The sequence below is a fragment of the Rhinolophus hipposideros genome, assembly GCF_964194185.1.
Source record: "Rhinolophus hipposideros genome assembly, chromosome: 14".
NCBI lineage: Eukaryota > Metazoa > Chordata > Mammalia > Chiroptera > Rhinolophidae > Rhinolophus > Rhinolophus hipposideros.
This window is the reverse complement of record NC_138060.1, coordinates 16,458,184-16,483,560: the sequence shown is the minus strand read 5'-3', so window position 1 is coordinate 16,483,560 and position 25,377 is coordinate 16,458,184. Positions and strand designations below refer to the sequence as shown.

Here is a 25,377-nt window from a genome sequence, read left to right as displayed (position 1 = left end):
GAACATTGCACATCCCAACAAAGATACAGGTCCATAGACCCAATGCCTTGGGACCCAAAGCATTTTGGTATTCAGATGTTGTTGGAGTTAAGGAAGGTGCCATAACGCACACACTGTATATTACACAACATGGACCTGGGCAGCTCACTATCCTTTAGCATCAGCTCACACATGTGAACACTCCCATTACGTGGATAAACTGAGATTAGCAAGGGCGTTGTGACCTCCCATCAGGTTTCACTGCCAAATAAGTCTGCACAGATTTCAGAATTATGAAGAAAGGCTGTGGCCTGCAATGGAACCCACCCACCGGCACTCTGGGCAACCCGCCTTACCCAGGCCTGAGGAGGACGACACGCTCTCTGTTAGCGAGGACGTTTCTGTTTGGTCCACTGCGAGCCCTTCCATCAGGGGCAGAGACAGCTCGGAGGAGGGCACGGATGAGTCGTAGATGCCGGAGTCCCGTGGCATGCCCAAGGGGCTGACAGCTTTCCCCGCGTGCAGCAGGGGCTGCAGGACCGAGCTGCCTCCCGGGCTGGGCCCGGCTTCCATGTCTTCATCCAAGCCGAGCTGCTGACTCTCCAAGTGTGAGTCGGCCGCTGCCCCCGGGACGGCTGCCTCGGCCTTGAGGCAGAAATCACTCTCAGGCCCTGGTTTGCACATGACATCATTCAAAACCAAGCCTGAGTCAAACTTCTCCAGGACTGGCTCCTGGTAGTGGAGTGAGGGAGGATGGAAGGGAACGAACTGCTTCTCAAACCAGTCGGGCTCCTCGTCGATAAACTGGTGCATATTGCAAATGGCGACGTACAGGGACCGGCCCGACTTGCTCCGGAAGTAGTTCCTCCTGCTGATGTGTCCAAGGTGCGGCCCAGGCTCTGGGAGGCCGTGGTCTCGGGAATGCAGGTGGGAGCACAGCTGTGGAAGGTTGTCCATGAGTTTGTACTTGGTGCTCAGGTCCAGGATGCCAGGAACATCTCCCTCGCAGGAATAATCGAAGTAGACGGCGATGAACTTGCTGAGTGCCGTCGATGAGCTCTGCTTGGCCTGGCGGAGCTTTTCGGCGATGGCTGACACAGCCACCAGGAAGAGCTCCCCTTTCCCCGAGCCTCGGCCGCCTCCTTTGTGCTTGCAGTTCTTCTTGTCCACAAAGTACTTCATGCCTTTGGAACACACCACGATGATGAACTGGGACTCGTGGATCTTCTGGATGACCCATTCTCTCTGCCCTTCTCTGCAGAGGCTGAAGTCTTCCCACAGGTCCAGAGCCACCTGGAAAGAGAACACGGACCCTCACTCACCTTTCCAAGCCTGGAGGGTTGAGTAACAAGAACGAGAATGTTACAAAACGGGCATATCATCTCTCCCGTAATCATTATTAGCACAGCTACGGGGAGCTCCAGGTTCCCGGCTCTGAGGGACAGCTAACAGTCCATGGGTGACAGGGGTCACACACGAGGCCCTCTGCATCATGCCCTCATTTCAGCATAACGTGGGATCATTACCACTCCCATCCTACAAGTGAAGAGAGATGCACAGCACTGTAGCAACCTGCCTAAGTCACACATCACACCCGAGGCCCTGAAGGTACTTGTGCAGAGCACAGAAAATGGAGGCACTGAGGTTGGTCTGTCTGATGAGTAAGGCTGCCTGGATGGAGGGACAGGTCTCGGAGACAAAGCTGGGAGGTGACGATAGAAGAACATGAGTGAGGGACCACAACGCGGGTTGGGAAATTGGGCTCAGGTCTGGGTGCCAGAGTCGCCCACAATGCTGGCTGACTCATGTCCAGAAAGTGTGACTGACAAAGAGGAGCTCCCCAGCCACTCTGAAAGCCCCGGTTCAGCCATGCTGTTTATCAGCCGGTCAGTGGCTGGAGAAGAGGGTAGTAACCTGCAGTAACATCCGAGTAAGCCAACTTCCTTGGAATGACCAGCACCTTCCACCATGACTTCACCGAGGTCGACAGGGTTACATCCCTAAAGGGCTTTAACTAAACGCCAGGGGGGTCTGATAGGGAGTTTGGGGGTAAGGGGCAAGGGAAGAAAAAAAGGCCCCCTCAGATGGCTGCATCTTCCAGAACATTTTCATCTGATTCTGCTGAAATCATCTCTTGGCAATTATATCGGCTTGTTCCCTTCTGTAGTTCAGAAACTAATTCCCAATGGGCATGCCCAAACATGGAAGCCGCGGTCCATTAAGGGGAAAAGGGGTCTCAAATGACTGTCTACGTCTTCTGCTCCAAAGTATTACCAAAGGGAAGAAAGACCCAACATCCATCCACTTGCTGAAAATAATCCTGAATTGTCTTACACTTGCCCTCATTCTTCCTAACACTATACATCCTAAAAATTAATTGGGATTATATACCAAGCATTGTTTTAAAATGTTCCTATCTTTGATCCAGCAATTCCATTTCTAGGCACCTGTCTTTGGAAAAATCATCAGAAATGAGGCAAAGCTGAACTACTAACACATTTACCAATTCGAAATAACATTAGGGATCAGGTGGCTATTCAAAATTACAGTTTAAATAAAACTGCTAATTGTGTAAAAAGTTACTAAAGAGACAGAAAAAGTAATTCCAATCCACCCAAAATGAAAAGCTGTATGCATGAGTTCATCTATGTAGAAAAAGACTGGAAGAAAATATACCAAATAGTAACCATGGTTCCTCTTTTCTCTAGGTTGAGATTACAGGCCAATTTTTGTCATCCTTTTCTAGTTTCCAAATTTCCTACAGTGTTACACACACAATTGGAAGACTTTTTCCCCCTGAGGCTACCTACAAGCAGAGCGAACTGGGTTGTCTGTATCTGAAGACAGCGTGTGGCCCCCGCTGGAGTTTGCAGTTGTTTTTCAGTGTCTGTGCTGATAGGCCAACCTCTCCACCTTCAAACACTGGGGAACCAGGCCAGCCATGTAAATACGTATTATGGACACTAGAGAGCAGCCTCACCACGCGGAGAGATTCTGAGAAATCCACCAGCAGGCAGCTTCAAAGCACAAACAACCCAACTACACAATTATTGCACAATTCTTGCATTTGTAAGAAAAAGTGTGCCCTCAATGAGAGCTTCGGAATTCATTGTAAAATTAACACCACAATATTATAGAAAAGCTACATATTAATAGCTTAACTCGAGAACAGGTTAGAAACCCAGAGAGATCATGTGAGCACTTGACACATTATTTTCCTTTTTTATTAGGTTGGTGCAAAAGTAATTGTGGTTTTTGCAATTATTTTTAACCTTTTAAACTGCAATTACTTTTGCACCAACCTAACAGCAAAGATTTCCCCCAAAGAACTGTCAAACCCACTGCTTTCCTGGCCATTCTTTCTTTGACTCTCCAGTGCTCACCAGGATATGCTGAGTGCCCACCTTCCCTCACCCCCACTACAGGCTCCCAGGGCCGCTGCCATTTCCCCCATGCAACTTCCTACCAGGTGGGAGTGACTCCAGGCTTTTGAGCAGGAGTGAGTCAGGTTTAGAACTGAGTATCAAGAAACACTTAGTGCCGCTGCTGGGTAGGAAAGACTGAAAGAAGAGTGCAAGGCTGACCCGTTTGGAAGCCAGAAATGGCTGGAGGCCAGGTGTCACGGAAGGAGGCCCGGAGGCAAGCACAAGGCAGCGAGGACAGAGGGCAGACTATGTGTCCCACCCAAGGTAAGAGAGGAGACTGGATTCCTCACCTCGCAGCCACAGAAGTCCTGGAGGAAGTAGGCAAAACACTGGACGACATTCATGTGATTCTGGCCATCTTTACTGGAATAGCAGAGGAAGACCTTCGGCCGCGGCCGGAGCCTCTCTCTGGGCAGTGCTGTGGTGTAGGTGGAGGATTCAGAACTCTCTTCATCTAAATGTGAATATATATTTTCTAAATTGGAAAAAAAGATAGGATTGATACCTATGAGTAATGCTTTATCCTGTTCCCTAAGACTCGGGACCTAATGCTATCTTTGAGAAACAGCAGGTGACATATCCAGTTTCTCAACTCCACCTATCACTGAGAATGGGACAGCTGATTTCTCCAGCGGAGCAACAAGTGGCCAAAATTTGTTCTTCACCTAAAATTGACCTTGGGCCAGCCAAGCACACTGTAGGGAACACCCTAGTCAGCAGAAAGCACCCAGACCAGTTCCTGCAACCACGTGCACCAAATAGACCAATCAGCGTTGGCAGAGCAGGCCTTTAAACATAAAAGCCACCTTTTTTATTGAGGTATGATTTACAAAGGTAAAGTGCAGGGATCTTCTGCACCCATCTCAGATTTTTATCTAAGTATACACCTATGTAATCGCCACTCAGATCAAGATACGGAACACTTCCAGCTCCCCGGAAGGTTCCCTCCTGACCCGACCTTTATAAGTGATCATGCCCTACGTTCATCCTTATTCATACCTTCCGACATCCTTGGCGCTCTTGAATTTACTATCCCAAGTTTGAGAATAGAATTATGGCTGTTCTTTTAGTGGCTCCTGGGGTTAAAAGTATTTTATTTAATTCTGTGACGTACAATAGCTGGGAACTGACTACAGAAGCTATGTGGCTTCCTAGACACCCCCCTAGAGGGGTCAAGCACCCCAGTCTGCCTCTGTAGAAGACCCCAGCTCTGCCCACGGGGGGGGGGGGGGGACACACCACACAGATATACCTTGTTGCTTCTTCCGGCACATCACAGTGAAGAGCGTAGCGAATGCCGATATGACCACCAAGGGCACCGTGATGGCAACAGCTCGGATGGGCCCAGCCCACGGGGAATGCACTGGGAAATTTCAAAGGGAAGGCTTTTAAACTTAAGTAGCATAACAATTCAAAGAGAAATAATTTTCTTTTTCAACATAAGCCACATAACGGGTTCTAGGACACCTTCTCTAGTGCTGGTTTGGTGACTATAAAAGGATTTATTTTGAAGAAACAATTTAACAGTCTGCTGGGACAGTAAATACCTTTAAATGAGAATTTTGCCTAAGGAGACGCCCCCTCCCACCACCACTTCTCTTACAAGGACAACTGACTGTTTAGCTCTAGTTACACACACTCCACACTGGCTTTGATCTCCCAAGTATCAACGTTAGGGTGGAAGAAAAGTCAGAGCTGATGGAACATCCTAGAGAGAGGAGCTCATTTTGCTGTGTTTTGTTTGTGTAAACCATGATACCCTGGTCAACTGTAGTCCACAGCCAACATGTCAAACAAATGAAAAAAATTCTTACCTGGCTTTAAGGCATAATGCATCACTTTTCTTGTTGTATTAGTGTCATCCACCAGCTGCAAAACAGAGGATGCTGTATTATTATTTTTTTTCAAGTGATGGTATGGCAACGGAGTTCATTCTTTTTCCATCTGTGGGCAGTGTGGGACAGGACGACGGAGAATGGGAAAACAGAGCTGCTGCCTGTCATCATTTCCAAGCTGAGACCAGACATTAATAGTCAGATACATCTCTGCTTTACCAGCTCTAAACTCTCAGCTTCATCACGTTTCCTTTCATGAATCAAAGGTTTTTCATTCGATGATGAAATCTGCTAGTGAGTTCCACGTTCTAACAATTTTCAGTAGACATGGCATCTTAGCACTGATTGTACTCAGCCTCGTAATGCTTTCAGAGGGTGTGTCTGTTCAAAACCACATATTGCTACCGAGTAATGCAAGAACTAGATGTTTCTACCAAAATGTTAAGACAGGTTGGTTGTCTTCAAATAGGAAGGCTATGGACAGATTTTTAATTTCCCTTTCTAGTTTTCTTTTACTCCTAATTTTGTAGTAGTTTGGATACTGGGAAAGAAATCTACAGAAAGAAAAAATATATCATGTACATGCTTTTTAAGTGGTACTTAGGACTCACGTACATTTATACAAAAGAATGTCAGCAGAAACCTAGAGAAGCGTAGGCATATATAATGGGTATAACTTTTGCTTCACTGTTTTATTACTAAAAACTTTTTAGAAACTAAAATTTTTTCAATATATCTTTGTAAGTATGAAGGAATACTATATAGAAATTTTAAATCATGGTTATAGGGGCTTTATGGTCACATAAAAATATTTATTTGAGATATTAATGAAGAAAAATCAAAGATGAATTTTATATAAACTTTTTTAAAAGCATGTTAAAGACCATGTAAAAATATAAGTGTACACACCTTCAATGGCCTGAAATTTAAATGTTGTAAACAGCTGGAATTATAAATGAACTGGATTCATTCTGTAGAATTACTAACAGGGCTTTCTTGAGTTATACATACCTCAATTACATAGTCCCCTGGAGATACATTTTGAAGGAGGCAGCTGGTTGTCTCTGTATTTTGCTCCTGCAAAGAAACAAACAACTTTTAAAACTTGCTTCTTGGATAAGGTAATCAGGACCCCTCTCTTTCCCCAGAGCAGAAAGCAACTGTATTTATCTGCCATGTTATCTGAACTTCACTTTTACAGAAGGCCCAGGGGAGTCCATATTGTATACTTAGCTGATGGTGGCGCCCTCAGCAGGAACATTTGATTTGAAGACAAAGAAACTATGTATTTAGAATACCCTTTACTTAATAAAAGGGTGGAGAAAGAAATTACCTATCTGTGTTGGTACGTATTTTATTTGCCATAATTTTAACTTGAGCAGAAAGTCAATGATAGAGGAGAACCAGCAGGAAAGCAAAGCTCAGCACCCACAGGAACCTGCCCAGGAAGGCACTGGAGTCTTCCATCACCACTAAAAACCTCTCTTGTGCTTCTAGGGGGTGATCTAGCAGACCTGTAAACTTCCACAGAATGTTTTACACGTCCTCTCACCACCTCCAGTTTAAGAACTTGGTTACTACGATTCTACTTAACCTTGGCCTATGTGTAACATCAGCAGCCACTGAAATGCTAGTGGAGTGGCTCCTAGATGTGGTTTTTCCACTTACTAGTTGTGTGACCTTGAGCAAGCCAGGTGTCCTCCTTAAGCCTCAGGTTCCCTATCTGTAAAGTGAGGACGACAGCAGCCTCTGTTTCACAGGGTTATAAGGTGAGCATAAAGCTTGTTGATTGGTACACAGTGAGCACTTGAGTAATGTTTGAAATGCAGAACAACAAACTAGAAATACTTAATTATTTTGGGTTCTTGGTAATATTTTTACCAGACTACATCATCTAATGCTCACATTGAACCATCCTAATTCCAGAGACACGGGGGTCACTTTAAAACGTAGGGTTCCTTTATATACACCTAGCGGCTCACCTGTTTACAGGTCTTTCGCTTGAATGGTCCTTCATGCTTGAGCTTATAATGAAGATAGAAGAAACGGAAGCCAAAGGTGTGTGGTGCATGGTCGAAGGATACCTGCATGTCTGAACCGTGCTGGGTGATATTCAGATTTCGAGGCTTCCAGACTGGGAGGAGAAAGGACCCGAAGTGAGTACCCACAGTCCACCCAACTCTACAAGCGTGGGGACACTTTGAGACAAGGACAGAAATACTTACACGGTTTACAGGCCAGGTTGTCAGGCTGTAACAACAGGTCACAGGCTGTTAAGAGAGATGCATTTTTTTAGTTACAGGGAAGTTCGGCATTTTCCTTGTCCAACAAGTCCATAAAATATAAATACATAGTAATGGGTGCTTCTGGGAAGAGTATAAAATCCATCAATATCAACAATGATCTTCAGTACTGTGCAGTGGTATCTTGTGAAAATTTAACTTGCACAATATGAAAATATTAGGTTGGGGCAAAAGTCGTTGTGGTGTTTGCCATTATTTTTAACCTTTTAAATCGCAATTACTTTTGCACCAACCTAATATTCATGCAGTTTATTTTATGCCAAATAAATGAAAACAGTATAAAGTCAACCAGATTTTAAAAGGTTGTCAACCATTACATAGTATGAAGGCCAGCGGCCAAGGGCAGCGGGACTGTGTTCACGCTATCGCCACATGGAGATCGGTTTGAGCCGTAAACAGAAACGACACTGGCCCCTGTCCCACTGTGGCGCGCTGGAGGCACAGGAGAACCTCGGAGCAAGCCTGTTAACTGTCTTGGGGTTATTGTAACCTTCGCTAGCATTCTAATGTAAAATCCTTTAGACAGAGTCTAAAACTGACGTCCAGGCATCTTCTAAGGAGTAGCACCAGCGCTGGAAACCAGACAGCAAGGCCAGTAGCTCTGCAACACAATGAGAGAGGCCCAACAGCTAGTCGAGTCTGCCATGTTGCTAACCCAGGGAGAACCCTCTGGAAATGTCCATACAATGCCAAGAAAACCGAAGGCAGCATCGAGGTCCCTGTGCACTGACATGGTGATAAACGACCGTCTGCCCCTGCCTCGTGTCCAGACAGACACGCTGATTCCGACAGGAAAAATTAGTGTTAACTTATGCTAGGTTTGATGTAAGCAAGCTTGTCATGAACACATTCTTTGAATCCTCTGTCTGGTTGTGGTCTGTAAGGCATCAAGAGGTGTTGTAAAATGCGCATGGTCTTTGCCCTTTAGAATTTTATTTTAATTAAGAAAATGAGACCAATTGTTATAAAATAACTGATGCATAGAAAAAAACTACAGCTTAGGGGGCAAAAAAGACAAGAAAAGAAGCAGAGTGAGAATTCTACAAAAGAGAAACACTGGCGTAGGCCAGCGTTGAGAATAACAACATCACAGAGGATGAGGACCGCAATCAGACACATAGGAGGGGATGTCGGATTGGCCTGAATGAAGACCATCCAAGGCCTGGAACGCCAGACAGAAAGACTGACCAGAAAGGGACAAGGGAACTGCTGTATGTTTCACAGTACCTGGGCACCAAGTCTGAAAGCAACAATTCCGGGAGATGAAAGGGACACCATATGCAGGACAGATGGCAAAGGCGAGCCAGACAGAAAAGGGAATCCAGCATGGTTGGTGGTGTGGACTCCGGAGTCAGACTTCTGGGGTTCAAATCCCAGCCCCTAGAAAGCCCCTTGATCTCTGTGTGTGTGTGATTCTACATGTAATGACTGAGATGGTAAGACTCAATTCTTTGTAGGGTTGTCATGGGGGTAAACTGAGTTAATATTTGGAAAGCATTTAGAACAGCTCCTGGCATATACATGTCAAATAAATAAGTAGAAAGAATAAATACACTTCTAGAAAGAGGTGATCTCAGGAATACTGCTGAATTTTCTCAATGGAATCTTGAAAACAACAGTCACTCACAAACGCTACCCTCCTGATGACAGGTCAAAGAAGGAATCACTCCAGGTTCTACTCTTCACCCCAAAATCAACTTACACTTTTTTATTCTTATTTTTTCAATCAAATGGTTTTCATATATGATTATCTAACAGCACCCTCTTACAAAAAAAAAAAAAAAATCAACCATCATGTCTACTCTAGAACAAACCAGGAATCGATGTCTCTGGTTAGATTAATACTTCCTGGGCCAAATCTTAATTCTGAAAGTTCCTTTTCTGGATGCTTTTTCTGGATGCTTTTCTCCTCACCACACCGGTTTCATATCACTATTTGGTAGGCTCTTGAATACCTCTCTGTCATTAAAAGCACAAGTCTCCCCATGGGAACCAGGAAGGAAAGACTACACTCACCTCGTGTTCTGAAGAAGAAAGGGTGATAATTGCTTTCATTTTTAATGGAAGGAAAAGGGACAATCTTCACAAAGTAATCTGTCTCAAACTTCATATTCAGGAAAGGTTGAGATTCCATTCCCTAAAAGGAAACAAAAACACAGGTGACGTTATGGAGAGATGACCCACCCCTCCACCTACCCAGGAGAGCTTCAGGCGTAACCCAGACACAGTTCCAGAGCTGGGGGACGTGTCCCGGGTACGGAGGAAGTCAGGTCTATTTTCTGGACCTGTTTCGGTTTGGGTCCCTCACTGAAAATGATGAGCAACAACGCTGTCTGTTCTTTGCCAAGGAAGCCAGAGCTTGTTAACACCGAGCCTTGAAGACGGTGGGGAGGAGCCCACGTGTGCGCCCGAGAGCGCGAAGCTACCTTGCAGCACATGGTACAGCGAGCAACCCAGGAGGTGTGTTTACCAGCGACAGGTGCTGGCGCAGCCTCACGACGTTGCCCGCCATTCTCGCCCACCTTGGCAGGCGGGGAGGGCCCCACAGCCCCTCCTTCTCCGGTTTCACAGCCTTTCAATAGACCATTCAGATCCCCCCGAACAATAGTGTGTCTTCAGGAGCACATACCCTGTGTGTGACTTACAGTTCTTTTGAAGCTACTGTTGAGCTGCTTCGGGTCCTTTAGAATCAGTTGCTGGCACTGTCTCCCCTCCGACTTCAGCTCCTCCAGTATTACCCGAAATCCTTTCAGGAATTCGATGCCTAAGCAAAGCAGAATGCTTTTATTAAAAAGTGGACCTAATTACTTTTGAGCACACTTTCCTTCCTCCAAGATTATCACCCTCTCCACCTACACAACAGAGTTAAAGGAATTCTTACTCTGGCCAGAATCTCTGAGTTTACAGAAAGGAAAACCACATGCCCTGCATTCCTCTGGTACGGGCCAGGTGATTTTCTCTGTCGTACCATTACTAATTAATTAATCTCTAATCCAGCCAGCCATTTTACAAATACCCATTTCTTCTGCGGCATTAAGGTTCAAATATTTAGACTCAAGTCACAGTTGATCATAGATGTCTGCAGTGCAATACATAATTTCTAGGTCATTAAACAGGTTGTATTCAGTTGATAATTCCCCATGCTGACTAACGAATCCCACCAAACCATGTTTCCACTTTAAGTTTTAGTACTCTATTTGCGGGCATGTTTCAATAAGCAACATACAAAATTCCCAACAAAGTGTGTGTCTGCACCCAAGGGGTTCCTAGGCTTGAGATTAAATAGCCTAGGAGAATGCCTATGTGATTTACAAAGCGGTTCTTGCTCTAATCATGCCTGAAAGGCAGACACCCAAGAGCTGCTCAGTGTGTGCTCTTCATCCAGCACTCAGAGGCACCGAGACGCCCACAGCGCTGCTGAAAGACGCCGGCCCAGCCTCCTGCCACCTGAGCTTCCCCCGCTGCACGTCCGACTAGATGCTTTCAAAAGGATTAAGCTCTGATGGCCACAAGAGCCGGTACCAGGGCTCTGTATCCCATGGAGACTGGAACGGTCCAACTGCAGCTGGAGATCCCCCAAGCCGGCCTCAATTGGCACGGTATCGATTTCGCATTCTTTCTGAACACTAGACGAGGAGACATTTTCAACCTTTCCCCTCCCAGGGCCAAAGTAATTACACAGGATGCAATTAACCAGGTGGGAAAATTATGGATGGCAAAGGCCAGGGAAACCTTTTTCTCTTTCGAATAGGTTCTCCAGTCCTGTACTTATTTGATAAAGAGCACACATTTTACGATAGAGGGTAAAGGAGCAGCAAGCAGAGCTTCATGTTTCGGGGGCTCAGAGCATACAGCATGCAGGTACTGACTCTGCCATGTTCTAGTTCAAGTGCACAGCTTCCTGTGGGTGAGAGCCAGCTGACCAACAGCCCGACAGGTCTTTGACCAGCAACTATTGAGTAGATCTCACAGAAACTTGCCTTTTGAGATCCAAAGAAAAAAGATATTTGAACAAATCATTATTTATGCTAAGATTTAATTCATGCAATGTCCCCAGAACTACTGTTTTAGCAAAAGCCAGGTGATTAATATGATTAAAGACTATACATCTCACAATTACATAAAAACTCATCAGCTGGGGTGAGAGTGGGTGGTTCTAGCCTTTCATTTTAAAAGACCTGCCTAAAAAAATCACTACACCAAGTCTGGGAGTATGGGGAGCGGTAGCAAATGTGAATCTTAAATCACAGGAACGCCTTTATCACAATACTATTAACAGCTTGTAGTAACATAATGTTTAGCAATTTTATAGGGCAGCTTCCCATAAAGGAACTTATTAACTCATTGCCATCACTTAACTCATTATATCCTCCCAACAACAATAGAAAGAAGGTATTATTATCCCCATTTTATAGATGAGCAAACTGAGGTGTAGAGATAATAAATGACTTGCTGAGGGTCATACAGGAATTAACTGGCAGAGGTAGGATTCAAACCCAGAATGCTCTTAACTCATACGCTTTTCTGTCTCCCAGGGAGTTTCCTTGAGAGACCCTCCCAGAAATGGACAGAACCTGTCCAGCCATCCCCACCCACAACCATCATGCAGGAAAAGCACAACCTTCTGTCTCACTGTTCCACATGCTGGTTTTCCTACCACCAGCTCACATCTATTACTTTCATTCGAAAGAGGGAGCCTACAGATTGTTAGGCCAACCCCTTAGCCATTTAGTCTTACGTGGAACAACCACTTTCCTTTTATCCACAGAGAATGTTTTTATCTTTAAATGTTAAGATCTTATTCTTGGAAAATCCATTGTGTTCAGACCCAGCAGTATTTACAGGGATAAGGGAGTCAGGCCCATGAGTTTGACTCGTCTGCCCTCTGTCTGCACTCACCTCTCCTGCATTCTGGTTCTTTGATTGAGAAATTCAGATTTTATTTTACTTTTTGCCTTTGCTCAGAATTTTTTACAATTCTGAGATTGGGGAGCAACGTCAAAGGACCAGGTTCTGATGATGAGAGCAATAGTCACTGTTTCTTTTAAAAAAGAGTTCTCTCTAGAAACGTGCTCTGTGTGTCTCTTCATTCTTACAACAAAGCAAGAGGCAGTCAGTCATCTACACTTCACAGGGGGAAAAGCTGGGGCTCAGTGAGGTTGGAATGCCTCTCGTGATTCTGGGTTCAAACCCAAGCCCATCTGAACAAATGGGCCCTTCCCACACCCCACACGCAACCATTACCTCCTCTTCTGTCAAAGCATTGAAGAGGACAAGCGGACTCGGTCCTAACCTGAATCTGGCCAGATAATGTGGGTTTGCTTTCTCCCATTTCTTTGTTTTAGTTTGGTTTTTTCAGCCCACACAGTTTAAATAAAAATTCAATTTGCTGCCAACATTAGAAAATGGTTGATTTTATGGTTTCTCATGAAAACTGGGATTTTCCTGAAAACTCACAAAATGTGCCAATGCTGGGCCCGCACATCTCCGTGGCCAGAGACCACTAATGCCGGATGCCAAAGCCATCATGTCCTTGAAGGGGCCACCTGTCCTCCTACTACGGCTGGGACACAGAAGCCACAACCTCAGTGACATTTTTCACCCACTCGCTAGTAGTTTTCAAACTCATGTCTCTCTCAATAATAGCCAAGGGAACAAATGACGAGCCACAGGGCACAGCATCACGCCATGCGCATGGCCAGCGCCCTGTATGCAACAAAGCAGGAAAGTGTCTGCGCCCAAGCCAACCCGCGTCACTCCCATGTCAACATCTGCCTGGCACCTGGAGGCCGTCACGTTTAGAACCTTTGCACTGGGCACTACCCACCCAGGCCACCCGGTGGACTCCACTTTGACCACTTACCGAGGGCCCCTGGGGACCAAAGAATGGTGACCGCCACTTGATCGTGGCATGCATACTGACTGATGGTGATATTCTGGGCATCGGCAATCACATGTTTCCCCACCAGGTTCAAGTACGTGGTACAGTCTACAGAGTTGGGGGAACAAGAACAGTCACATTTAAACATTTACTTTTTTATTTCCAAGTTCATAGTCTCGAATTACACAAAGCACATTTGCAGGTGGCCAAATCCATTCTGTTTAAAGACATGTGCCTCAAAAGCCCAAACATGACATCAAAGGTTGACTGTAAAATGTTGCAGTGGGATTTATTTATAGCACTACCACCACTTGAGTTAAATTCCAGGACAGTGTCAGGAAGAGTTTGTGTGTGGATCTGGCATGAACTTTTTTACTGTTATGGCATTTTACCCAAATCAATAATTATGAAATCGATTCAATCAGTTTTCAGCCTTAGAGAGTGACTGAAACAAAACAATGGCTAAATAATCTGGGGTTTGCAGAAGAAACCTAGAGGTCAAGGTGACTGGAGAAAAGGAACTAAAATGAGGATGTGAACTCCTGAGAGTCACAGCAAGACTGTTAAACAATTCAATTAGTAGCTACAAAGGATACCGACTGACTTAGTGATAAGCAAAGCACCTTCAATGTTAACTAGCGTCCTCAAAGGTAAAACTTTTGTTCCCAAACACCGTGTGTCATCAAAGACACCCACCAAATCCAGAGTCCCACCCTGCTCAAAAAACAAAACCCCCTGATTCTTTGATTTTGTCTGAGAACATTATTCACTGCCACCTGTCAACACAGCCACGACCATGTGAGCAGCTGTGCCACCTGGTATTGCTAAATACACCTTCAAAGTCTGCAAGATCCTAAAAAGCTGCCAGAAGCTTCTAGCCAGACTCAGGCTGGGATTTCTGAGAATGGCCACAGGCCCTTCTGGCCACGGACGCAGCATCCCTGGTAGACACGAACTCGTAATTCTCACGCTGTTTCATCTCCGTTTCTTTTTCAATGATTAAACTTGAAAACCATCTTTAGTCTCTGCTGCAAAAGGTCTTCAATTCCATCAACTCACCCATCACCCCTCTGAAGTCTGGGTGTTTTTCTTTGCGGTGAAGCATTCAGAGGCCTTTTCTAAGAAGCTCAGTGAGTCTGCTACATTTTCCCCCTGAAACTGTACCACACAGCTGCCATTTTTATGACTGAAAATGTTCACTGGGTATTTGAAAATTACAAAAGAAAATAAGAAAAATGTGGAAGTCATCCATAACCTCCACCACACAGAAGTAATTGCTAAATAACATCTAATGGATAGCCTTCAAAGCCTTTTAACACGTGCATAATATTCCACCTTTTTAAATGTCTTAATAAAGGACAACACACATGCACTAACATGCAGCCCTCTCTTTTAAAACTCTGCTCTCCACACTGCTTCGTGTCTGCTGTCTCCCTTGGCCTTCTCCCTTCTGTAAACTCCCTCTGCTTCAAAACCAGCCACCTCTAATTTCAATATTACTTCTCTTGAAAAGATGTTAATAATTAATAAAACTGAATTCTAGCTCTGATGAAAATACACTCTGAAACCATTCAGCTTGTGTTCTCTGGGTGCAGAAGAGAATTTTAGAATACGGAAAATCTTTTTATAAAACATCTGGTTTACTATCCACATTGTACAAATGAGGAAACTGCAGCTGGAGAGATCAGCTGGGCAGCTTAGGATTCCACTGCTGAGGGTGGAATCCGCAGCTCAGGGTCAGGACAGAAAGCAACCTCAGGTATTCAGGCAGGGTTCTCACCTTTCCATTCTTAGCACATAGCTTATTAGTAAAATAAATTCTAAATCAGAGGTATTCAGCCTGCAAAAATCCTGGCTGAGACCCGCTTCTCAATATATTAAAAAAAGAAAAAATTTTTAAAAAGATTCTATCACACTTGTAAAGTTCAAACATTTTCACTTATTGAAGTCTATACTGAAAAAGAAACCTCTGATTTAAATAGCATTAGGAGAAGATGCATGATCAAGCGCAAATCATGGGTTCTTTTTCCCTTTGTTCATTCCTGATGCCAAAATTAGCACTCTCTGAGTTTCTGTAAATACAATTATGCAAATAAAAAGCCTAAGAATTAAGAAAATGTATTACAACCTACTCAGGCATTACCCCCTCAGAGCTAAGGAAGAAATGGGAAATGCAGCCTGAAAGCAGGCAAGGAGACCTGTGAAATTTGGTTTTGACCCAATGGAGAGATATTTTCTTTCTTTGCAACATTAAATGGCAAAGGAATAGAAAAATAAGATTTTGTAGTTTGATACTTTTGGAGAAAACTTGGTAATTGGTTCTTAGCTATTTCAAACAGAACTAGTAACTGCTCAACTGAGCAATAACAAGAACTTTCTTGTGGAAGAGAGAAATATCTTTCTCGATGGAAAACAATGAATAAGTATTTTACACAGCCTGGATCCAATTATTAGCAACTCTAACGTTTTGGATTTTGGTTACAAAAAAATGCCCAAATGACATTTTGCCAAAATGCAACTGAACTTCAGATGCCTCAGGAGTCAATTCAAGTTGTGAATTAAATTCTAATTAAATGAAGAAGAATTAGAAAGAATATTAATGACTAAGAGACAGACATTGGCACGTGGGCCAAATATCTAGTCCCATGAAGAAAACAAGATTTTTTAAAGCCTTCCAGGTACAGATCCTCTTTCACAAAACCCCATATTAAATTAGAGAAGCAAATACTTGTTTGCAGCTGACCGGAAAATTTTGAACTCTTGAATGTAATACAAGGTCTGCCAGGACCAAGAACATACATTAAAAATTAGCTTTCTAACTCAAAGATCCCTTACACATGTCTTTACTTAGCAGAATTAAGTATCATGGACTTGCAAATCCTTCATTAGCATCACAGCATTTACCCTGAACATGCATATACCACTAACACGAAATGTCTGAGTCTCATATGTAAGCCCTCACGAGTTAATTTAAAGTCCCCACTCAGCAACTGTGGGTGTGAATTTGACTAACATATTTGTATCTTAAAATTGTTTAGATTGTATCCATAACGCTGAAAACCCTGTTTTAGCAGTGCTCATTCGAGGGGTCTCTTGTCACCTACACCCCTTACATGGATTCATGACCCTCTCCAAGAGATGAATCAAATGCCATTAAGTATAAGTCAAGCATCTTTTTGTCAACATTTTTCCTTGTAAATTACAGCTCATAAGGTTAAAATGCTCACCATTCTATATAATTACCTTCTTGGGCATGAAAGCAGATGCTTGCAGGGGGTTCTATATGCTTAATCAGAAAAAGCACCCCACCCTGCCCTTAGAGAACAATTCAGCCAGAAAAAGTCACAGAGTCTTGAGAGAAAGGGCCAAAAAGGTCCTTGTATTTCAACTCCAGTTGAAATGACTTCTAATTTTAACGGATATCAATTAATGAGTGTAGGCTAGCTACCGAGGTGAGCAGTTATAAGCATTGCCCTGTTGAAGCCTCAAAATGATGCTGAGAAAGAAACTAACGTTTGTTTTCCATCCTGAGAAAACTGAGGCTTGGAGAAGTCAGGTCACCTGCTATAGTTCACAGCTGATAGCTCTGGACCCAGGCTGGAACCCAGGCCTACGTCCCACATGAACAGCTGGAGACCCCTGGTCCAAACTGGGACACAGATTCACTTGGCCCACTCTGTGTTTGTGAAAAAAAATTTTAATAAATGCCAATATTAAAAATGTTTATACAAAAAAATGCAAATTTGCCACTCTTCTTGGAACTCACATCTGGCTACGCTGGGAAATTCCTGAAGGCCACAGCAGCTGGAATGGAGGAGGCGGTGCTCCTTTCTGACCAGACATGGGCTAGCCGATTTGCCACAGCCCCCACCTCTCCTCCGCATCCTACATTTGGGGGGGCTTTACTCCTGCGTCCCCTGCTGGGCCCGACATCTGTGTTTATTCTTAAGAACGTGGCTCCGTCCTGAGGAAATCAGGGAAGGTCTCCATATACAACTTCTCTGCACACTATGGAGGACACTTGACCTGTCCCAAATTCTTGAGTGGCTTAATTGAGACTGAACCGTTTTAGCTCTGTTGACAGACCTGAGCAGGTTCAGAAAATTCCTCAGCCCCGGGACCTGCAGCGTCCTTGATTAAGCAGGGCTGTGTAAGCTTTAGATCACAGAAAGGGCTCCATTCTTCAGAGGTCAAGGCAGTTACTTACTGTCATATCTGAAGGTGATGTTGTGCAGCCCGCTGTTTCTGCTGGCCGGCCCCACTCCCTGTGGGAAAACAAGAAAACATGATGAGGAGAGAAGCCAATTTGCTTTTCCAGCACAGATTCCCCATGGAGTCGAAATGCGCTCATGACTGCAGACACCCAGGGTCATGCCAGTCACTGAGCAATGTCCTCCCTCTTCCTACCCACTTTGTGCCCCCCGGGCTGCCAAAATCCCTCCAGCCCAGGAGATTCCTAAATGCCAGGCTACAGGGAGAAGGAGCACTCACTTCCTCTAAGACAATAGAAGCAGGCTGTTCTGTGTTTGGGGCTTAAATAATAATTCATTAAGAGTAAAATTGGGAGAGAGACATGCGTTGCCAGCTGGAGCCCTACCAGTTGGATCCGCTTGGAGCACTGATTGGTTATAAAATTCGCCTACCAGACACTCTCGTCCAAAAGCTCTATTAAGCCACAACAGATAGGCAATTCCTCAAGTCTAAGGAAACAGGTTTCTCATTCCAAAACCGGGAATAAGTGTGGGAATAAGCTGTTACTTTTAATGAGAAAATTCTTCACTGCATCTATCCCTATGCTTGGAACACATAGGGTGGGTCATAAAAGAAAAAGAAAAAAGACTTTAAAAGGTCTAACTCTAACTCTTGGTGATGTGGCTGACAGCCATCTGCACTCTTAACAGCAGGGATAACAACTCCGCCAGACTTCCCCCTTTAATTACAGCATCCGCAGAGGGAGCCCCGGGAATCTTACTTTTGCCTAACCCACCACTTATCCATCATGAGAAAGAGCAGCTACAGATCTGACTCTGGTTTAACTGTCTCTGTAATAATCTGCAAATATGCCATTCAGCATTAATTGTAGAATTCTCCAAAATGTTAATTCCGAAATACTAAATGATGGGAAAATATTCTAACCACACAGCTAAAGTTTCCATTCAATAAGAGGGATGCTGGGCAAAACCATATGCTGGCAGCCCGGGATTTAATGGGCAATTGTTACACTGAGACACACTGTGGAGAGCCCTTGTGATGGGGCTCAGGGTCTCAAACCATAGCCCCAGCACTTCCATATGCTACAGGCCTGTTCACACTGCTTTTCCTGAAGCCAGGCACGCTCGGTGAAACTGGATACCTGAGCTCAGATAAATGTGGACCTTGGGAAAGCACAGCTGTGCAAAAAAGGACGGACGGACAGACACGAACACACGGACGGACACACACACACACACACACACACACACACACATACACACCCCAGTCTAATTAAAGTGAGGAATAAGGAGTAACACAAAATCTAAATCAACATGGCACACCAGCCCATGATCTGCTTGGGCTCCCCTTCTTCCTGGTTCAGTTTCCTTCTCCAGCTTTCCTTCTCCCTTCCCCACATACACAAGATTCCAGAATTTCTCACCTGAACTGAAACACTTTGCAAAGTATTGTTACCTTATTATAAGCCTAAATAAACTCTGCCATAACTCCTTAGGGATGAGGCCACAGTCTCTGCAACTAGAGGACACCCAACCAACTATGTTCACATGCAGGGCATTCGGACAAATCTCAAATCACACCGGCCCTCCAAGAGTGTACATGGCACCCAGGTATATGTAGCTAGGGTGAAAGAGCCAGCCATAAATAAGCAGACAGTATAGAACTACCACAGGCAGCCCCTCAGTAAGGGTGAACCACGGGTAAGGAAGACCTGTACCAGAAGCTTAAAAGAGGAAAGGATAAGTGGGCTAGAATGGAGAGAACAAGAGAGCATCATGGGAGGGAAGCCAAAATACAACCTAGAGGCCAAGGTCAATACCTTAATCCTTCCACCATCCTGCAGGCTGCCAAGGACAAACCACTTTCCTCCCTAGGGTCCGAGTCTCCTCAATGTTTTTTTTAAAAAACAATTTGCATGACTTTCACCTGGGAAGGGAGTAAGGCGGCCCACGTGAAGACACACACAGGAAGCACCTTTCCAAAAGGGGACTTCCATTTAACAGCATGCTCTAAGGTCCGTAGGGCTCTGGTGACCAATCACCTTATTTGTAGGACTTTGTTAGCTTTTCTTTTTGTTTTTGTCCTCCCTGTGTTTCTACTGTAACCTGTTTTGACAGATATGTATTAGGCACTTGTAAGGAACCACACATTGTGGAAAGGAGGCCAAAACAGTGAGTTTTGTATGGTGCATACAAAACCCTAAATCCTCTAAATAAGGTCTCTGTGATATGTGTGGAGCTGTTTCAGGGGGGCCCAGTGAACTGGCCTCAAAAAACAGTAAGGCTTGCATGCAGCATCCATTCCCTACCCACCGCGCATTCCACCTTGACCCAGTCCCTGAACTTGGCCCGGAACCATGTCTGGGTCCTGACCTCAAGGCGCTTTGGCCACCAAGATGATCTAATTTGCAACTCTGCCTTCATTCCTCTGCTCCAAGCCCACCACTGGCTCCATGTCTCCTGGGCCATTCATGCCATGGCACCCTTGCCTGCCTTCTCCCCAAGCCCTCTGAGCACGGCGCTGCAGCTGGGCACGTTCTCAAGCACTCTCATATTCCCGGAATGCCCTGCTCCTGTGGGCCTCCTGCCTTCGTCTGCCCCCTAGCACACTGGGTTCCTGGCACATCAGCGGCCTGTATCCTCACTTGATGGGAGTACCGCAAGGCGTCCCCACAGTGTGACTGGCACGGCACGTCTGCCTATGTGGATGCAAGATGGTCATTCTAATCCCACAGACAATCAGAGACCAAAAGACCCTGTGACCATCCAAGCCTGGTCCATCCAAGCCATCGGAAGCAAGAAATACCATCGCCAGTGCCAGCTTTTGCAGGCACCACAAAGACCTTTCACGCTAGGAAGTCACAGAGCGCATAGCTTCTCAGCGCACACATCAGACAGATGGTCCAGCAGGCTACCCTTGGCTCAGGCCCAAATCATGCGCGAGAGCCCTCAAAAGCCACCTGAGAAACAGTGCCCAGCCTAGCCCAGACACACTACTGTTTTCTTGACACTCTGTGGTAGACAGAATAACAGCTCCCTAAAACATGGCCACATCATACTCTCCAGAACCTGAGAATGTGACTTTACACAGGAAAATGAACTGTGCCAATGTGATTAAGTTTAAGGATCCTGAGACAGATTATTCTGGAATATCCAGGTGGGCTCAAGCTAATCACAAGGGTTCCTATAACAGGGAGACGGGACGGTCAGAGTCAGGAGAAGGAGATGTGACAATGGAAGCAGAGGGCAGACAGACAGACAGACAGACATTGATTTAAAGGTACTATGCCGGGGCGGATGGGTGGCTCAGTTGGTTAGAGCACGAGCTCTGGGCAACAGGGATGCCTGTTCGATTCCCACATCAGCCAAAGAGCTGTGCCCTCCACAACTAGAATGAAGTCAAATGAGCTGCCACTCAGCTCCTGGGTGGTCAGATGGCTCAGTTGGTTGCAGCCTGTCCTCTCAACCACAAGGTGCCGGTTCGACTCCCGCAAGGGATGGTGGGCTGTGCCCCCTGCAACTAACAATGGCAACTGGACCTGGAGCTGAGCTACACCCTCCACAACTAAGACTGAAAGGACAACAACTTGACTTGGGAAAAGTGCTGGAAGTACACACTGCTCCCCAATAAAATCCTGCTCCCCTTCCCCAATAAAATCTTTAAAAAAATAAAAAATAAGAAAAAATTAAAGATGCTATGCTACTGGTTTTGAAGATGGAGGAAGAGGGGCTAATAAGCCAAGGAATGCAGGCAGAAGCTGGAAAAGGCAAGGAATAGATTCTCCCCTAGAGCTTCCAGAAGGAGCCAGTCCTGCCACACCTTCATTTTAGCCGCAGAAAACTCATTTTGGAATTCTGACTTCAAGAATCATAAGATAATAAATGTATGCTGTTTAAGCCACTAAATTTGTAGTAACTTATTACAGTAGCAATTGACAGCTCACACACGTCATTTCAGCAGCAATATGGATGACACGGATCTCGACATCACACGCGGGGCCTGTGTCGTCACTCTCTGCTCCCACAGCAAACTGGTCACTTGTCTCCCGCGCTGATTTCGGGCAGACACGGAACACTGACGCATCAGAGCTGTGCCTGAGACTTTGCCATCCTAGATACAGTTTCCATGGGCCAGCCCGGGGCTCGTCTGGGGCAGGAGAGGGGTGAACAGAATAGGCTTTGGGAGTTGACACGTGCTCAAATCTCCCACTTTGCAGCTGTGTGACCTCGGGAAAGCTTCGAAACCTTCCTGAACCTCACTTCCCTAAACTAAGTATAGAGTTTTTGAATAAAACTTCTGGGAAAGGATTGGTGTGGGGACTACGTGAGATGACATCCATCCATCCAGTGCTCTGCACAGCATCTGACACACACTGACATGGTGATTTCACAGCCAGACATAGTTCTGTCACCATTCCTGAGAAGATTCCTGCCCTAATAAACAAGGTGAGAGCTGTACTACAAGGGGATACATGAGACAGACAGGGGAACACTCGCTCACAGGAAGTGGCATCTTCAGGTATCACCTGTTTCCAGGATCCAGTCAGTCGTTGGGAGTATGATGGGAGAAGAGGCAGATGGACAGGTCAGGGCAAGATGGCAGAAGGCACCAACCACTAAGAAATGTATTCTGCTCACGGTCTTGGAAGGAACTGGGCAACACAGAGACACATCTCTGATAAGTGTTCAGGTTAGACCAGATGGAAGGAGACTGAAGGCAGAAGGCAAAGCGACCAGGGCAGCCCCCCTACAACTCACCAAAGCTTGCCCCACAGCCCTAGCCCTGGCACGTAGTCAGCCCTTAACATTAGTTTTCTGTCTTTATTAATGAATGCATGACAGAGCCAGGTAATACATACAAAGCCAGAAGGACCTAGCTTAGTATGACAGGGTGATTTCTGGGGTTAGACTAAAGGCCCACACTAACAACACAGACCAGGTAACTCACAAAGCAGGTCAACAGCTCTGGAAGCTGTTTTTCAGGAATCTATTCCAAGCTTTTAGCTACTATACCAATTTTGATATTTAATAAGCTGACAATTAAGAATACTTGTTTGTTGCTTGTTACTTAAAAACGACACATCACGCCAACGCTGTGGCCTCAGGGTGTCACATTCTTAGTTCATTAACCACCCCCATTTGCTGCACTGATGGGCAGTATTTAATTGGCTCCAATGTGAGCTAAGAAGCAAGCCCCAGGTGCCTGTAGCCCGGCTATGAACACTCTATGGTAAGCAGGGTTGGAAGCCGCAAATGGGAACATAATGGAGAAAACATCTTTTACTCAGGAAGGAGGGGGAAAAAAGGATACCCCTTAAGTGCTTTAAAGGAATAAAATTCAAAAGGCAAAAACCCACACCAGATTCCACCCATATGGCAAAGAAGGAAAGACCTGGACACAAAGATGGCCATGGGCTGCATCCCACACAGAGCAGCCAGAGTCACCACCAGGGGCCATCAGACGGCCAATTTCCTGAGGGGCCCTGGGGAATTCTGGGCCATTTGAAGACATCAACTTCCCAGGGCCATATTTCCAATCTAGCTCCAAAATAGCTTAACTGCCATTTTGGAAAAATGCATTTTGAAAAGGGACTGTGGTAATTATAGTGCCCCCTTTTCCTGTGGAAGGCAGGACAAACAGTAAGACTTAAACAAGATTGCTTTCAAATCAATCAAGGAACTATCAGAAAGCTGGTAATGTTTTAGTGAACTGAGTTTGGGTGAAATTCAAATAAGGGCATTCATCAGAAAGAACTGGGAGGATGGGTTTTTTTACAGGTATGCTGAGTAACTACTTAAAACTAAGGCCAACTCTCTATTTTCCATCACATGTCTTCCATCTTGGGTTTCCCAAGTGTCAATGAGATTAAAAAGGCAGTAGTTCTGCGAGGCTTAAAATGCTCAGTGGGACAGGCGCTTTTGTCTAGGACCTGCGGACATGGTGAGGGCAAGCAGCAGACTGTGGGGTCAATTTACTCCATGCATGTTCAGATGGTTTCATAAACGGAGACAGATCCCACTTACTTCAATTCAAACCTTTAACTTAAAAAAAAAAAGTCAGCAAAGGCAGAGAAGCCCCAGGTGATGTAAGCCGAGGAGAGTGCTGGCAAACCCAATACACAAGGAAAATAAATCACAAAGCCAGCTTGCGCCTGGATCTATTCAAGATATTTGCTCCACATTCCCGGGAGCCATTCTCGCACTTTCCATCTAGGTGCAACCAGCTTCAGAAACGTAGGGTGCCAGCCAGCTGTCTGATGGGGAGGTGAGGTCTTGGATGTCTAGTGGGGAACACACAGGCTCTGGGGGAGTGCCAGTGGGTTTCCACTAGCAATTACCACATCGGCCCGAAAGGGACCCGGAGATCTTAAGCTAATTAGAGAGATTTGCTCAAGGAGGTAGGAAATCACGGTTCCAAAGCATCGCCTGTGCAGCAGACCAAAGCCATAATCATGATTCATCTCTGACATGCTGCTAATCAGCACACACATGTTCCTAATTTCACGCTCCCCAAAGGAAAGCTGAAGGGACAATTGTTTCTGAGCTCTAACATGGAGCCAACCTATGCCAAGTTACCATGTGTCCTGCTTATCAAACTGAGAGCTCAAGTTTTCATCGAAGCTTCTTTTCACTGTTCCACCCTCCACCCTTATCCCACCAAGGAAATTCATTCGCTGAAGAGAAAGATGTATTAACGTTTGAGCTGTTTCTCAGCAACTTTTTTCTTTTTTTAAATTGAGATCTAATTGATACATAACGTTGTGTAAGTTTAAGATGTGTATGATGTTTGATACATTTATATATTGCAACGTGATGGCAACTTTTCTAAATGGTAGTGGCCTAAATGGGATGTGGTGTTTTTTAAAATGTCCTTACCTGCTCCAGACTTTGATTTTCTTATTGCTTTGCCACGGGAACGTGCACATGCAGTTAAAGCCCAGATACACACACACACACTCTCGCACGCATGTGTGCGCGCACTGACTTTTCCCCTGTGTTTAAAACCAAAACAAAGCTCTGCAGCCTCCTTGGTTTTCAGAGCAAAAGCCCAAGTACTTTGTCCAATTAGTCTGTGAAGGATCTGGGTTGTGTGTTCTCTCGTGGCTGATACTCACAAATAGATAGGATTGTTCCACTTTTCCAATTCTCAAAACGTTAAAAGCAAGCTATAAAACATGCCTCTGGATGGAGAGCCAGACCTTTCCTCTCCGCTGCGCACACCACTCCCATCCACTCAAATGAGAACCGCATGTTCGAGAACTGGCATCTCAAAGGTAACAGTCAACTCATCTGCAGTTTCAAAAGCACACACAGACAACTCACAGACACAGATTAACCAGCTTTCTGTAAATACCAGGTAGGAAAAGAAGAACAACCAACCACCCAAACACCCACCCCCACCCACCAGCAAATCAGCTACTTGCTCCTCTCGCTTAGCTGTTCAAGGCAGTTACAAAGACTTTGCTCCAGGAGCCCAAGAAAGCATTTTCCTGTGAGAGCAAAATAGTGATTAGACAATAGAGGAAAACTTAAAGCTATAAACATGATTGTTATGCCTAAGCTCAGAGGAAATGTCCGGATCAAAATAAAATTACTAATAAAAAGCCTTAGGACCACACAGGGAGTATGCACCGACTTGTGCAGACTTCAAATACTGTTTCCGAGGCCCGGGGACAGAGCCTCCAAATACTGTATCACATCTGGAATTCTGCTTTTGCAGCACAACTGTCTGCAGAAATGGGG

At 45.1% G+C, this 25,377-nt stretch overlaps 1 protein-coding gene across 2 annotated transcripts in view; it reads right to left on the bottom strand.

The window, feature by feature from the left end:
- Positions 1 to 25,377, bottom strand: part of IL17RD (interleukin 17 receptor D) — a 59,947-nt gene that overhangs the window by 4,403 nt on the left and 30,167 nt on the right. Inside the window, exons 2-12 of one of the 2 annotated variants that reach the window (XM_081072815.1) lie at positions 17,631 to 17,688; positions 13,406 to 13,531; positions 10,188 to 10,306; positions 9,559 to 9,679; positions 7,465 to 7,509; positions 7,222 to 7,373; positions 6,251 to 6,316; positions 5,219 to 5,273; positions 4,657 to 4,767; positions 3,695 to 3,879; positions 336 to 1,272 (exon numbers count right to left, since the gene is read on the bottom strand). In XM_081072815.1, coding sequence (XP_080928941.1) covers positions 336 to 1,272; positions 3,695 to 3,879; positions 4,657 to 4,767; positions 5,219 to 5,273; positions 6,251 to 6,316; positions 7,222 to 7,373; positions 7,465 to 7,509; positions 9,559 to 9,679; positions 10,188 to 10,306; positions 13,406 to 13,531; positions 17,631 to 17,688 — 1,975 coding nt within the window. The remainder of the gene's footprint in view (positions 1 to 335; positions 1,273 to 3,694; positions 3,880 to 4,656; positions 4,768 to 5,218; positions 5,274 to 6,250; positions 6,317 to 7,221; positions 7,374 to 7,464; positions 7,510 to 9,558; positions 9,680 to 10,187; positions 10,307 to 13,405; positions 13,532 to 17,630; positions 17,689 to 25,377) is intronic. The other variant, XM_081072816.1, reaches the window with a different exon arrangement.